The sequence below is a fragment of the Mobula hypostoma genome, chromosome 2 (assembly GCF_963921235.1).
Source record: "Mobula hypostoma chromosome 2, sMobHyp1.1, whole genome shotgun sequence".
In the NCBI taxonomy this organism is placed as follows: Eukaryota; Metazoa; Chordata; class Chondrichthyes; order Myliobatiformes; family Myliobatidae; genus Mobula; species Mobula hypostoma.
In genome coordinates this window covers 83,978,149-83,992,950 of record NC_086098.1, presented here as the reverse complement: position 1 = coordinate 83,992,950, position 14,802 = coordinate 83,978,149, and the positions used below count along the sequence as shown (strand labels likewise).

The window sequence follows — 14,802 nt, the reverse complement described above, 5'->3', positions numbered from 1 at the left end:
TGACCTTGATGGTGACAGAGGCATACAGGAGTGAGATAGATCAGCTGGTTGAGTGATGTCACAACAACCACCTTGCACTCAATGTCAGTAAGACCAAAGAACTAATTGTGGATTCAGGAAGGGGAAGTCAAAGGAACTCACACCAATCCTTCCCCTTCACCATTAGACTTTTGAATGGACATTGAATCAAAGGATGAACACCAGCTTTGCTCTCTATTTGCACAATTCATTTAATTTTTTAATATATGTATTTCTTATTGTAATTTAGTTATTTCTATGTATTGCACTGTACTGCTGCCACAAAGTTAACAAACTTCACAACATACGTCAGTGATATTAAACCTGATTCTGACTGCACATGAAATATTTCTGTTGAGAGTGGACCCACAGTTAAGGAATCATTACGTGTAAATCCCCAGTTTTATTCCAACCTATTGAGATGATGGTCGTGGGCTCTCCTCCTTGAAGACTAGCCCGGCTGATGGTGCGTCCAGCGATGTCTGTCCAATACACCATCTTGTCTAAGCAATCATACGCAACACCAATCACCACCTTATCCTGACGAAGAAGAAGAAGAAGTGTCAAGTTAAGTTTATACCATCTTCTTTTCAGAGCAGTGAAATATTCTGAAATGTTAGCACAACACCCCGTCAATAAGTCAGGGCAAAAAGAATGAGAGAACCTATTATGCAACTTCCCAAAAATTGGCTTTGAAGAAATATGGGCTTTATACAGTGTCTTCCTTAGGATGACCAAACTTACAGAAAATTGAACAATGGAAGTTGTCCCATATATTCTTAAAACTAACAACAACAAAAATAAAATATTGCATAATATTAATTAATGGTTGGATTTAGCATATATTCCAAGAGTTTGCATAATGTATAGTAATTATTTGATGAAAGAATTACAGTACATGTATACAATACGGGTTACTGTATAAAACAGACATCTTTGACTAATAGAGAAACCAGTTTATAGACATTTGTCAGGAACAGAACACTGGCATGACCTGGGGACTGCCTGCTTACACTGTGCCAAGTACAGGTCACATTCTTATGAGTCATTTGGTAAACAACAATAGGGTTAACCTAACACTGCTTTAACGGAATTAAATTATTTCTTTTACATAATAGTGTGGGTAGATGTCATAATTGCTTCCATTCTGCTATGTCTCTTAAACCACATTGATACTATGTCCAGACAATTAATGTGAGGGTTTGTAAATATGAATAAATATTTCTCTGTCTACTATGTGGTAACAGCGGCAGATGTAAACGTGAGACTTTTAGTTTACGACAACTGTTGAAATCTTGTAAATATTCTTTACATTCAATGACCAGCATGTGGGTGAGAACTGAACAGTGCTCCAGTTGAGGTCAAACCAGTGAGGACTAAGGCTTAGCATATGGGGAGTGTCTGAATACTCTGGGCCTGTACTCACTGGAATTTAAAAGAATGGAAGTTCAAAGTACATATATGTCACCATATACAACCCCGAGATTCAGTTTTTTGCGGACATACTCAATAAATCCATAATAGAACCAATTGGGCGTTCAACCGGAGTCCAAAAGGTAACAAACTGTGCAAATACAAAAGGAAGGAAATTATAATAACAAATAAATAAGTAATAAGTATCGAAAACATGATTTGAAGAGTCTTTGAAAGTGAGTCCATAGGTTGTGGGAACAGTTCGGTGAAGGGTGAGTGAAGTTGAGGGAAATTATCCCCTCCGGTTCAAGAGCCTGATGGCGGAAGAGTAATAATTATTCCTGAACCTGGCGGCATGGGACCTGAGGCTCCTGTATCTCCTTCCTGATGGCAGCAGTAAGAAGAGAGCACAACTTGGGTGGTGGGGGTCCTTGATGATGGATGCTGCTTTTCTGCGACAGCCTCCCATGTGGATTTACTCCTTGGTGGGGAGGGCTTTACCTGTGATGTACTGGGCCTAAGCCACTAATTACTGTACGAGTTTCCGTTCAAGGGCTTTGGTGTTTCTGTAGCAAACAGTGATGCAGACAGTCAGTATACTCTCCACCACTTATCTATAGAAGTCTGTCAAAATTTTAGATGTCATGCCAAATCTGCACAAACTCCTAAGGAAGTGGAGGCAATGCCAACATTTCTTCATAATGACACATACATATTGGACCCAGGACAGAACTTCCAAAATGATAATACCAAGAAATTTAAAGTTGCTGCCCCTCTCCAATGAGGACTGTTTATGGACCTCTGGTTTGCTCCTCCTGGTCAATAATCAGCTCCTTGGCCTTGCTGACATTGAGTAAGAGTCTGTTGGTGTGGCACCACTTAGCCAGATTTTCAATCTCTCTCCTAGGTGCTGATTTGTTACCACCTTTGATTTGGTCTACGTCAGTGATGTCATCAGCAAACTTGAATATGAATATGCTTAGCCTCACAGTCATAAGTGTAAAGTGAGCAGAGCACACAGCCTGTGGTGCACCTGTGCTATAGGGATTGTGGAGGAGATGGTGTTGCCAATCCAAACTGACTGCAAGCGAGGAAACTGAGGATCCAATTGCACAAGGAGGTATTGAGGTCAAGCCCTTGAAGCTTATTGATTAGTTTTGAGAGGATGATGGTATTGAATACTAAGCTGTAGATGTTGAAAATCATCCTGATGTATGTGTCTTTGCTCTCCAGATGCTCCAGAGTTGAGTGAAGAGCCAAAGAAATGGCATCTGCTGTGCATCAGTTCCACCAGCAGGCAAACTAAAGTGGATCCAAGTCACTTCTCAGACAGAAGATTCTATGTTTCATCACCAACCTCTCAAAACACTTCATCACTGTGGATGTAAGTGCGACTGGACGGCAGTCATTAAGGCAGGTTACCACCTTCTTTTTAGGCACTGGTAGCAGTGAAGTCTGCTCGATGCAGCTAAGTACCACACACTGCTAGAGCAAGAGGTTAAAGATCTTGGTGAACACTCGAGCCAGTTGCTTAGCACAGAATACTTGGCCAGGTACTCTATCTTGGTCACATGCTTTTCATTAGCTCATCCTCCTGAAGGTAGCTTGCACTTCAGCCAGAGATGGAACTCACAGGCTCATCAGGGGCTGCAGGAGCTTGTGATGGTTCCTCTATGCTTGATGGTCAAAGTGAGCACAGAAGGCACTGCTTCTCTGTGGATTGTCACCTTGTCGCGGTGGAGGGATAGCCACGACGACGAGAAGGCACTGAGATCATCTGGAAGCGAAGCCCTGCTGTCGCCTGACACTACTTAACAATAGGTGATGGCATTCAAGCCCTGCTACCACTGTTCAGCATCCTTCATTGATTCAAGTTTCACCTGGAATTGCCATTTTGTCCATGAAATGGCTTTCTGGAGATCATACCTGGACATCTTGTAACATCTTGGTCACCAGGCTTGAATGCCACTGATCTGGTCCTCAGTAGATTTTGGATCTCATGATTCATCCAGGGATTCTGGTTGGTGAAGTCTCTGAATGGTTTTGTGGGCACACATTCATCTACAACTGTTTTTATCAAGTCCATATCAACCATGGTGAATTCATTCACATCTACAAATGAGTCCTTGAACATGGCTTAGTCCACCAACAAAAGCAATCCTTTATTAGTTCCTCTGCCTCCTCTTTCTTGTGCTAATCTCTGGAGCTTTGCTCTTTAGCCACAAAGAAGCACCTCCAAGAGTTTACCATGAAACACACACCTCCACCTTTTGCCATTTCCGAATCAGCACTTTGGTTCATTCTGTGAACTGAGAAGTGTTTGGGTCTGATCGCCATAGCTGGTGTGCTGGAAAGTCAGCCACGCCTTGGTCAAACACAGATCACAACAAAATCTGATTTCCCTCTGATACAGCAATCTTGTCCTCAGGTCCTCCAGCAACTACACATTTTGTTAACAAGATGCTGTGTAGAGGGGTCTCATTCCAGAGTGTATTAGCTTGGCTTGAGACTCACCTCCCCCCACCGCCTCACTTCTGGCCATGGTGATGAACCTTCGTCTGCTTAAAGATGCCGTACCTGCTTACTTGAATGCAACGTCCATCGAGTCCTTCAGAAGATCGTGAAATCTGCAGTTCATTAAACCATTTAAAATACGGAAAGGGAAATTACATGCTCCAGATTGCACTGAGAGCAACTTAAAAGGGGTATATTTAGAAGTATTGTATATAGCCTGAAGAACGTCACCATGGTTCATTGAAATCTACCAAATATTGAAAGGCCTATATAGAGTGGACATGGAGAGAATGCTTCCTATGGTAGGGGAAGTCTAGGACTGGAGGGTGCAGCCTGGGAATACAAGGTTGTCCCTTTAGAAAAGAGATGAGGAGGAATTTCTTTAGCTAGAGGGTGGTGAATCTGTGGAATTCATTGGCTGTGGAGGCCAAGACATTGGGTATATTTAGTAGCGTTTTATGGGCACATAATCAGTAAGGGTGTTAAAGGTTATGGGGATAAGGCAGGAGAATGGGTTGAGAGGGAAAATAAGTCAGCCACGATGAAATGGTGGAGCAGATGGACTGAATGGCCCATTTCTGCTCCTATGTCTTATGGTTTTATGGTCTGAACCTTGATCCTCTCATCTATAACTTATGCTTTAATTTAGAAAGGAATCAGCTTGCAAACCTTACATTGAACATAGAATATTACGGGCACTTTGGTCCACGATGTGTGCCAGCTTTTTAACCTACTCTGAGATGAACCTAATCCTTCCCTTCTACATGGCCCTGCATTTGTCTGTCATCCATGTGCCTTTCTAAGAGTTTCTCAAATGTCCCGAATGTAACAAGTTCTACTGCCCCCACAGAGGGCATTCCACACACCCACCATTCCCTCTCTATACTTTCCTCCAATCAGTTTAATATTGTGCCCCCTTATTTACTCAGAGTGTGGTGAGAGTGCGAAACAAAATGGTGGGTGTGGGTTCTACTTCAACAGTTAAGAGAAATTTGGATAAGTACATGGATGGGAAGTATATGGAGGGCCATGGTCCAGGTGTAGGTCAATGGGACTAGGCAGATTAAAAGTTAGGCACAGACTAGATGGGCCAAAGGGCCTTTTTCTGTGCTGTAATGTTCTATGATTCTAATGGTCATTTTCATCCTAAGAAAAAGCCTCTGGCTTTCTACTCTATCTGAATCATAGAATCATACAAGCTACAGCACAGAAACAGGCCTTTCGGCCCTCCTTGGCTGTGCCGAACCACTTTCTGCCTAGTCCCACTGACCTGCACACGGACCATATCCCTCCATACACCTCCCATCCATGTATCCGTCCAATTTATTCTTAAATGTTAAAAAAGAACCCATATTTACCACCTCATCTGGCAGCTCATTCCATACTCCCACCACTCTCTGTGTGAAGAAGCCCCCCCTCAATGTTCCCTTTAAACTTTCCTCCCCTCACCCTTAACCCATGTCCTCTAGTATTTTTCTCCCCTTGCCTCAGTGGAAAAAGCCTGCTTGCATTCACTCTATCTATACCCATCATAATTTTATATACCTCTATCAAATCTCCCCTCATTCTTCTACGCTCCAGGGAATAAAGTCCTAACCTATTCAACCTTTCTCTGTAACTGAGTTTCTCAAGTCCCGGCAACATCCTTGTAAACCTTCTCTGCACTCTTTCAACCTTATTTATATCCTTCCTGTAATTTGGTGACCAAAACTGAACACAATACTCCAGATTCGGCCTCACCAATGCCTTATACAACTTCATCATAACATTCCAGCTCTTATACTCAATACTTTGATTAATAAAGGCCAATGTACCAAAAGCTCTCTTTACGACCCTATCTACCTGTGATGACACTTTTAGGGAATTTTGTATCTGTATTCCCAGATCCCTCTGTTCCATTGCACTCCTCAGTGCCTTACCATTAACCCTGTATGTTCTACCTTGGTTTGTTCTTCCAACGTGCAATACCTCACACTTGTCAGTATTAAACTCCATCTGCCATTTTTCAGCCCATTTTTCCAGCTGGTCCAAGTCCCTCTGCAGGCTCTGAAAACCTTCCTCACGGTCTACTATACCTCCAATCTTTGTATCATCAGCAAATTTGCTGATCCAATTTACCACATTATCATCCAGATCATTGATATAGATGACAAATAACAATGGACCCAGCACTGATCCCTGTGGCACACCACTAGTCACAGGCCTCCACTCGGAGAAGCAATTCTCTACTACCACTCTTTGGTTTCTTCCATTGAGCCAATGTCTAATCCAATTTACCACCTCTCCATGTATACCTAGCGACTGAATTTTCCTAACTAACCTCCCATGCGGGACCTTGTCAAAGGCCTTACTGAAATCCATGTAGACAATATCCACTGCCTTCCCTTCATCCACTTTCCTGGTAACCTCCTCGAAAAACTCCAATAGATTGGTCAAACATGACCTACCACGCACAAAGCCATGTTGACTCTCCCTAATAAGTCCCTGTCTATCCAAATGCTTGTAGATTCTGTCTCTTAGTACTCCCTCCAATAACTTACCCACTACCGACGTTAAATTTACCAGTGTATAATTTCCTGGATTACTTTTCGATCCTTTTTTAAACAACGGAACAACATGAGCCACTCTCCAATCCTCCAGCACCTCACCTGTAGACAGTGACATTTTAAATATTTCTGCCAGGGCCCCCGCAATTTCAACACTAGTCTCCTTCAAGGTCCAAGGGAACACCCTGTCAGGTCCCGGGGATTTATCCACTTTAATTTTCCTCAAGACAGCAAGGACCTCCTCCTTTTCGATCTGTACAGTTTCCATGATCTCACTACTTGTTTCTCTTAATTCCATAGACTTCATGCCAGTTTCCTCCATAAATACAGACACAAAAAACCTACTTAAGATCTCCCCCATTTCCTTTGGTTCCACACATAGCCGACCACTTTGATCTTCAAGAGGACCAATTTTATCCCTTACAATCCTTTTGCTCTTAATATACCTGTAAAAGCTCTTTGGATTATCCTTCACTTTGACTGCCAAGGCAACCTCATGTCTTCTTTTAGCCCTCCTGATTACTTTCTTAAGTATTTTCTTGCACTTCTTATACTCCTCAAGCACCTGATTTACTCCCTGTTTCCTATACATGTCATACAACTCCCTCTTCTTCTTTATCAGAGTTGCAATATCCCTTGAGAACCAAGGTTCCTTATTCCTATTCACTTTACCTTTAATCCTGACAGGAACATACAAACTCTGCACTCTCAAAATTTCCCCTTTGAAGGCTTCCCACCTACCAATCACATCCTTGCCAGAGAACAACCTGTCCCAATCCATGCTTTTTAGATCCTTTCTCATTTCTTCAAATTTGGCCTTATCTATTCGTCTTATCTTTTAATGTTTGTGTAACGAAATGCAAGGTCTGCCTGTTACATCACTCAGACATCATACTGCCTTGATCTTCCAGCTAACAGAAACCAAGTGCAAAAGGAACCACTGTTCCTGGTCGTTACTCTTGATTTGCTTTTGCATTGAACAATGTGCAGACTGAGAGCTGATTTCCTGTGATCTTTATAGCTGGATGGTTGGAAATCAGGGGTGGGAGTGGGGGGCTGAGGGGGTGGAAAGGATATTAAAGGAGACATTCTCAACAGCTGCTGACCTTAACTTGCCCCATCAGTGATGGTTTTTTTGGGTCAGGGTGGGGGGGGGAGAGGAGTGGATGGGGTTGCGGGACGAAACCAGTTGTAACTCGATGCAACAGAGCAGCTGTAAAGTTCCTGCTGCAAGCTGCATTTCCCTTCCTGCAAAGCCACCAGAAGACTCTAACCTATGTACGGAGACAGATAACCTCCTGTAAGGTTGTACAGACATGATGAGATTACACCTTTGGGGCCTCCAGGGTACCTTAGTTCAGACAGTTAGTGCTCGTCAGCAGCAATCCCAATAAAAGCAGCCGACTTTTACAAGCTCTTGCTCTGAGCAAAGGTGGAATTTATTACCTGACAATATTTGAGATTGACTCATGGGTGAACTGAGTCCAGCTTCTGGTCTCCAACAGTGTACTCTGGTCAGGAGTGCAAATCTCTGGTCATTGGAGCTTTCGTGGATACTTGTTTAAAGGCCCACACATTACTGAATATTGGTAGGCCGGATCCCAGCCTCTGTTGTGTACATACATACATCTACTAATGTTTCCGGACATATCTTCAGTGATGTTCCTGGAATCATCGGGTGTTTTGGGTCTTTCAACATCATACAACCTCCTCTGGGTGACCCAGCCAGGGCTGATCAGACCCCAGCTTGTGTCCAGATGGCTAGCTACTTATGACTCCATGGCTCCCCTCTTTTGAGCCACAGCCATCTTGAGGCCCTCTCTGCCGCATCGGTGGTACTGCGGATGACTCTCCTCTTCCTCTCTCCCTCGATGCCCAAAATGCTGAAGGCTCTAACTAAGGAACGAGCTATGAATCCCCTACAATCAACCTCCACTGGGAGACACCTCGCTCTCCATACAATAATTGTTGTCATGGCTTGCAGGTTCCTATCAACCCCACCCTTCGCCATTGCCTCCACAATTTGGTTAACATCTTCATCAAACTGCTTCCACAGTGAAGTCATGTTAGCTGCAGGCCATTTGGTCTGCCTCCTGTTAGACTTCATGTTAGAGGGATTAGTTTGCAACACTTGGAGGTTCTGGGCACTGTGGGGTGACTCCGGGCCTGGCCCCTCCTTCGTCTCACCAGGTTGGACACCTGCGCGTTGTGCTGCTCCTGCTCCCGCCAGACACTTCATCCTCGCTTGGTGGATCTTCAAGCCGCGATCGTTCTTGCAGATTTTGCCACATGCACACTGCTTCCTCATCGTCGTTTGTTCATTGCCTGGGTCTGATGCCATTATGTCCATCCGACTGGGGTGCTCTTCCTTCCTCCCCCCGCTCTCGGGCACCCCTGGTGGTATCTTTCCCTTAGATTCATCTGAAACACTCCCTGAAAAATTCCCTCACCTTCTATAGGATTCAGATTCATTTTTATTTGTACATCATAAAGCGAAATGCTTCTGTTAACAACTAACACAAGGATGTGCTGGGGAAGCCCACAAGGGTCACCAAATATTCTGGCACCAACATGGCATGCCCATAGTGCTCGGCTGAACAACACAGAACACCACAAGCAACAAAATAACAGCAGAACAAGCCCCGTTCCTCTCACCAACCCACACTCGCACACGCACAGTCCTCCAAACCCAGGACAGGCTGCCTCTGGCCTCTAATCTCCAGTGGACTCGCCGACTTACAGACATTGGGCTTTGACTTCCCCAGTGGCCTCGCAGATTCAGTGCTCCGGCCACCGGGCTGCAACTTCCGACTGACCTTCGAAACTTGATCTTCAATATCAACCTTAGAACTTGTCAATAATGACACATGAGGACTCTGGACTCCGGACTCGCTGATGACGGGACACTCCGAACACTAGGCCTCAAAGTCAGATCTCACCAATTCACATAGCGTTGGGGGGGCCTCACCTTCATGCCTTTTGCCCACACAGAACTCTGATCCCAGAATCCATCGAAGATTCATTGTCTGTTGGGGAGGGGGGTACAGCCCTTGCCCTCGCTGGTCTGCCCACAGGTGTCTAGAAATGTCTAAAACCACAGGGCATGCATTGAAGGTGAGAGGTGGTAGGTTCAAGGGGGATGCGAGGGGAAGGGGAAAGAGTTTTGACTCCAAGTGGTGGCCCCCTAAAATGGTCTGCCTGGTATGGTGGGAGAGGCAAATACATTAGAGGTTTTTAAGAGGCGTTTGGATAGGCACCTGGCTGTAAGGAAGATGGAGGGATATGAACATTGTGTAAGTAGCAAGGATTAGTTTTTGGGTTTTTGTGATTTACTTTTTATCTGGTTGGGCATGACACTGAGGGCCGAAGGGCCTGTTCCTGTGATGTATTCTTCTATGTTCTAGATGTCCTTGGTCACACATCCAAGTTACTGGCCTCCGAATGTAGAGCAGAATCCTAGACTCCACCCTGACCTCCAGTTCCCCTCCCCCACGTTTAAACCCTATTCTGACCCCTGACTTCCCTCTCACTGTTCCCTATGGACCTAAAAAAACAACTAAGGAACAACTAAATTCAAACCACAACCTTGAAAGCAGTCACACACACACATATATATATACACACACACACTAATGATGCTCCTGTCACGCACCCTGTAACATTTCACCTGAGTTAAATGTTGGTGTTGGTATAAGCTACTTGTGACAGCAGCTTCCACTGTTTTCCTCGGAGGTGCTGGGAGGAGGTGCAGTTATAAAGCAGGGATTTTTTCCTGGCTCCTCCTCCCTTCCTTTCCAGTCCCAGTGAAGGGTCTCGGCCCAAAACATCGACTCCATAGATGCTGTCTGATCTGTTGAGTTCTTCCAGCATTTTGTACGTGTGTTGCTCTGGAGATTCAGCATCTGGAGAAACTCTGCATAGTATCTGTAGAGATTAAGCCTCCTCTACTTGAAAGAGTAAAATGGGGAGGGGAAGAGTGTGAGCAGGAAGGATATTAGGTAAGTCTAACGTAATAGAGTAGGGGAGTCTAGGACCAGAGGGCAGAGCCTCAGAATAGAAGGACATCCTTTTAGTACAGAGATGAGGAGGAATTTCTCTTTCACAGGATGGTGAATCTGTGGAATTCATTGCCATCTAAAGTCGTGGAGGCTAAGTCTTTGGGTATATATTTGGGTATATCCTGACCTGAATCTGGGCCGTACCCTCCAAATATCTGGACCTGCCTCTCAGTTTTTTTGCACTACCTTACTTTCCATTTTTCTACTTTCTATTTATGATTTATAATTTAAATTTTTAATATTTACTAATTTTAACTATTTTTAATATTTAGTATTTGTAATCCAGGGAGTGTGAAGCGCAGATTCAAATAACGCTGTGATGATTGTACGTTCTAGTACTAATTGTTTGGTGACAATAAAGTATAAAGTATTTCAGAGATTAATAGATTCATGATTGGTAAGAACATCAATGGTTTAAGGGGAGAAGGCAGGAGAATAGGGTTGAGAGGGAAAATAGAACAGCCAAGATCAAATGTGGCAGCAGACTTACGGTCTTATGGTCTAATAAAACCAATTTTCAGCTGATAAATTTAATTTGTTTCCTATCCGCCTCAGGAATCGATAGAGGAAATAGCCAGCTACGAACTAGTATAAATATGAAACTTCTAGGTTTCAGATGTTGATAAATTACTCTGATTTTCCGGAGTATTTTTCATGTACTGATAACACAATGGTATCAATCACCCACGGGGCCACAGGAGCATCAGGCAAAAAAATAAAACTAGCAGTCAATTTCTTTTTGAGTTAAAGGGAAAGGTTAAGTAGGTGAGGTAATATACACACACACAATGCTGGAGGAACTCAGCAGGTCAGGCAGCAACTATGGAGGGAAATGAACAGTTGACATTTCAGGCCAAGACCCTTCATCAGGACTGGAAAGGAAGGGGGAAGAAGCCAGAATAATTTGTCACCGTTCTTGATGAAGCTACACACTTTGTTTGAGTGCTTGTTTGATGTTTACCCACTACTGTAATGCTGCCAATTGACACAAAATATCCCACATCAGTGATGCACCATGTGATTTTTCTTAGCTGCCGGACAGATAACAAGAGCAGAAATAACTGGGGTGGCTTGGCAGTTACTATACTGTTGCACATCTAGGTCTATGCAGTCTAGAGTTATAGAGTTATCTAGCATGGAACCAGAGCTCTCAGCTCAACATACCCATGCCAACCTGAGTTAGTCTACTTGCCTACATTTGGCCCATTTCCCTTTGAACCTTACCTATCCCTATGTCTGTCCTAATTTGTAATTGAACCTGCCTGGTAACATTAGTACACTTAAGTGACTACATAATGACGTTTCAATGACCTACGTGTTAGGGATTAGTGAGGGTATTAAAGGTTATGGGGAGAAGCCAGGAGAATGGTGTGAAGAGGGATAAAAAAAATCAACCATGATTCAATGGACCGAATGGCTTAATTCTGCTCCTTTGCCTTATGGTTTTATGGGTTAATGGGTTGTGAGCATGCAATATTGGTGCCAGAAGCATGGCGACACTTGTGGGCTGCCCCAGCCCACTTTCAGACTGTGTTGGTCATTTACACAAACAATGCATTTCACTATGTATGTCTGACAAATAAAGCAAGTTGCTAATACTGTATCTTTGATCTTTTCAATTAATGTTTTTTATAAATGGAAGAGTTAATTCCATTCATTCTTGAGATGATTTTGATTCATCTTCAAAGGGCCTCAGTTAGAGGTTTCCTCTGAAAGACAGATCTTCTGACAACATGGCTGTCACTTAAGAGGGTATCCCAGCAGAGGTTACATGCAGGAGACCTGAGCAACAATGGCTGTAACAATACCAAACCAAAAACTAAACTCTTGATAAACAATGTTTGTTCAGCAAAACTTACAGGGACGTGGAGTAAAGTCTTCGCTTCACTTTGCTTCAGGCTGAAGCCGTCGATTGGGATGTGATCTATCTTCCCATTTTGCGCGAAGAGCAGATGTGTGCCTGGGGGCAGCGGGATGACATCTGGTCGAGCTGTGGGCCCAACTGTAATAGGAGGAGGGACCGTGTTCAGACCTGTCAGAACAGTGGAAGAAAACCAGATGATCATGTTTGGATAGCACTATATCACACCAAGCTTACACAAGCACATTCACCGTACTTCACCACAAGAACTTAACTCCTTCAGTGCCGAATTTTCTTGGGAAAACGCAGCTAATGAATTAAAGGAATCTAGGACACGGGCTCAAAAATAATTAGAAGTAACAATGGAAGCCATTAAAAATTAAAACAAGACAATGAGATTCATTTCTTGCAGAAAAGAATTGCCAACTTGACAAAGTTCAAAATTTAAAGTAATTCTGTTATCCAAATACGTAGATGTCACCATTTTCTTGCAGGTATTGCAGTAGAAGAAAGCACAGTCAATATACAACCAAATGAACATTGACAAGCTGGTGAAATTCCAAAGAAGTAGCTATGGATGGTAGCAAAATTAAAGATTATAGCTACTAGAAAAGAGTTGTATCACAGTTCATTAGAGAGGCAGAGGGCAATGCAAGAATGGTCTTCAAAGAAATGAGCCTGATTGATATGCTGAACATTATTTGGTCACCGCTCTCCATGATGCAAAAGGTCCTTGAGAGTGTGCAGAAAAAAATTATGGGAATGTTTCCAGAGTTAAGAAAGTTGTGCTGGACGGAAAAAGATGGTGATGTTCTCCTTGCAACAAAGAAAGCTGAGAAGCAATTTGATGGGTTTGTCTAAGATGAGATGCATAAAACATTGGTTAGGCCACATTTGGAAAATTAGGTATAGTTCTGGTTGCGCCATTACAGGAAGGATGTGGAAGCTTTGTCAAGGGTGCAGAAGAGGTTCACCAGGATGCTATCAGGAACGGAGAATATTCACTGTAAGACAAAACTTTTAGACAAAACTTTTGCTTGTGCATCAGAGTGACTTGATTGAAGTGTATAAAAGTATGGAAAGCACATACAGGATAGAAGAGCAGTTTTTTTCTCATCCTGTAAGCGTCAAATGCTTAAGAGCGGAGGCTTAGGGAAAAAGTTTAAGGAAATTTGTGAATCAACTTTTTGTTTTACACAGAGGGTAGTATGTGGCTGGAATGAGAGCAATATTTAAGAAACATTTAGACAGGCATACTAAAAGGCAGGTGATAATGGGATACTGACCAAAGGCAGGCAGATGGGCTGCCAGCAGAAATGGTGCATAGAACATAGAAATTTACAGCACATTACAGGCCCTTCGGCCCACAATGTTGTGCTGACCATGTAACCTACTCTAGAGACTGCCGAGAATTTCCCTATCGCACAGCCCTCTATTTTTCTAATCTCCATGTACCTTTCTAAGAGGCTCAGAAAGACCCTATTGTATCTGCTTCCACCGCCGCTGCCAGCAGTGCATTGCACGCACCCACCAGTCTCTGTGTGAAAAACTTACCCCTGTCATCCATCCCCTCGGTACCTATTTCCAAGCACCTTAAAACTATGTCCCCTCGTATTATCCATTTCAGCCCTGGCAAAAAGTCTCTGATTATCCACATGATCAATGCCTCTCATACACCTCTATCAGGTCACCCCTCATCCTCTGTCACTCCAAGGAGAAAAGGCCAAATACACTCAACCTACTCTCACATGGTATGACCTCTAATCCAGGCAACATCCTTGTAAATCTCCTCTGTATCTACATCCTTCCTGTAGTGAGGTGACCAGAACTGAACACAGTACTCCCAAGAGGGGTCTGACCAATGTCTCATATAGCCGCAACATTACCTCACGGCTCTTGAACTCAATCCCACGATTGATGAATGCCAACACACCATACGCTGCCTTAACAACACTATCAATCTGTGAAGCAGCTTTGAGTGTCCTATCAACACAGACCCCAAGATCTCTCTGATCCTCCACACTGCCAAAAGTCTTGCCATTAATATTATATTGTCTTCAAATTGAACCACTCACACTTACCTGGGTTGAACTCCACCTGCCGCTTCTCAGCCCAGTTCTGCATCCTATCGATGTCCCGCTGTAACCTCTGAGAACCCTCCAGACTATCCACAACACCCCAATCTTGTGTTATCAGCAAACTTACTAGCCCACTCTTCCACTTCTTCATCCAGGTCATTTATAAAACTCACAAAGAGGAGGGGTCCCAGAACAGATCCCTGTGGAACACCACTGGTCACCACCTTCTATGCAGAATACAAACCACCTACAACCACCCTTTGCCTTCTGCGGTCAAGCCAATTGTGGATCCACAAAGCAAAGTCTCCTTAGAT

The 14,802-nt window shown here is 43.6% G+C and overlaps 1 protein-coding gene across 1 annotated transcript in view; it reads right to left on the bottom strand.

Annotated features, from left to right (window-relative positions):
* The window catches only part of nid1a (nidogen 1a), a 164,409-nt gene that overhangs the window by 24,232 nt on the left and 125,375 nt on the right, over nucleotides 1-14,802 (bottom strand). Inside the window, 2 exon segments of the mRNA XM_063039515.1 lie at nucleotides 432-558; nucleotides 12,409-12,581. Coding sequence (XP_062895585.1) covers nucleotides 432-558; nucleotides 12,409-12,581 — 300 coding nt within the window.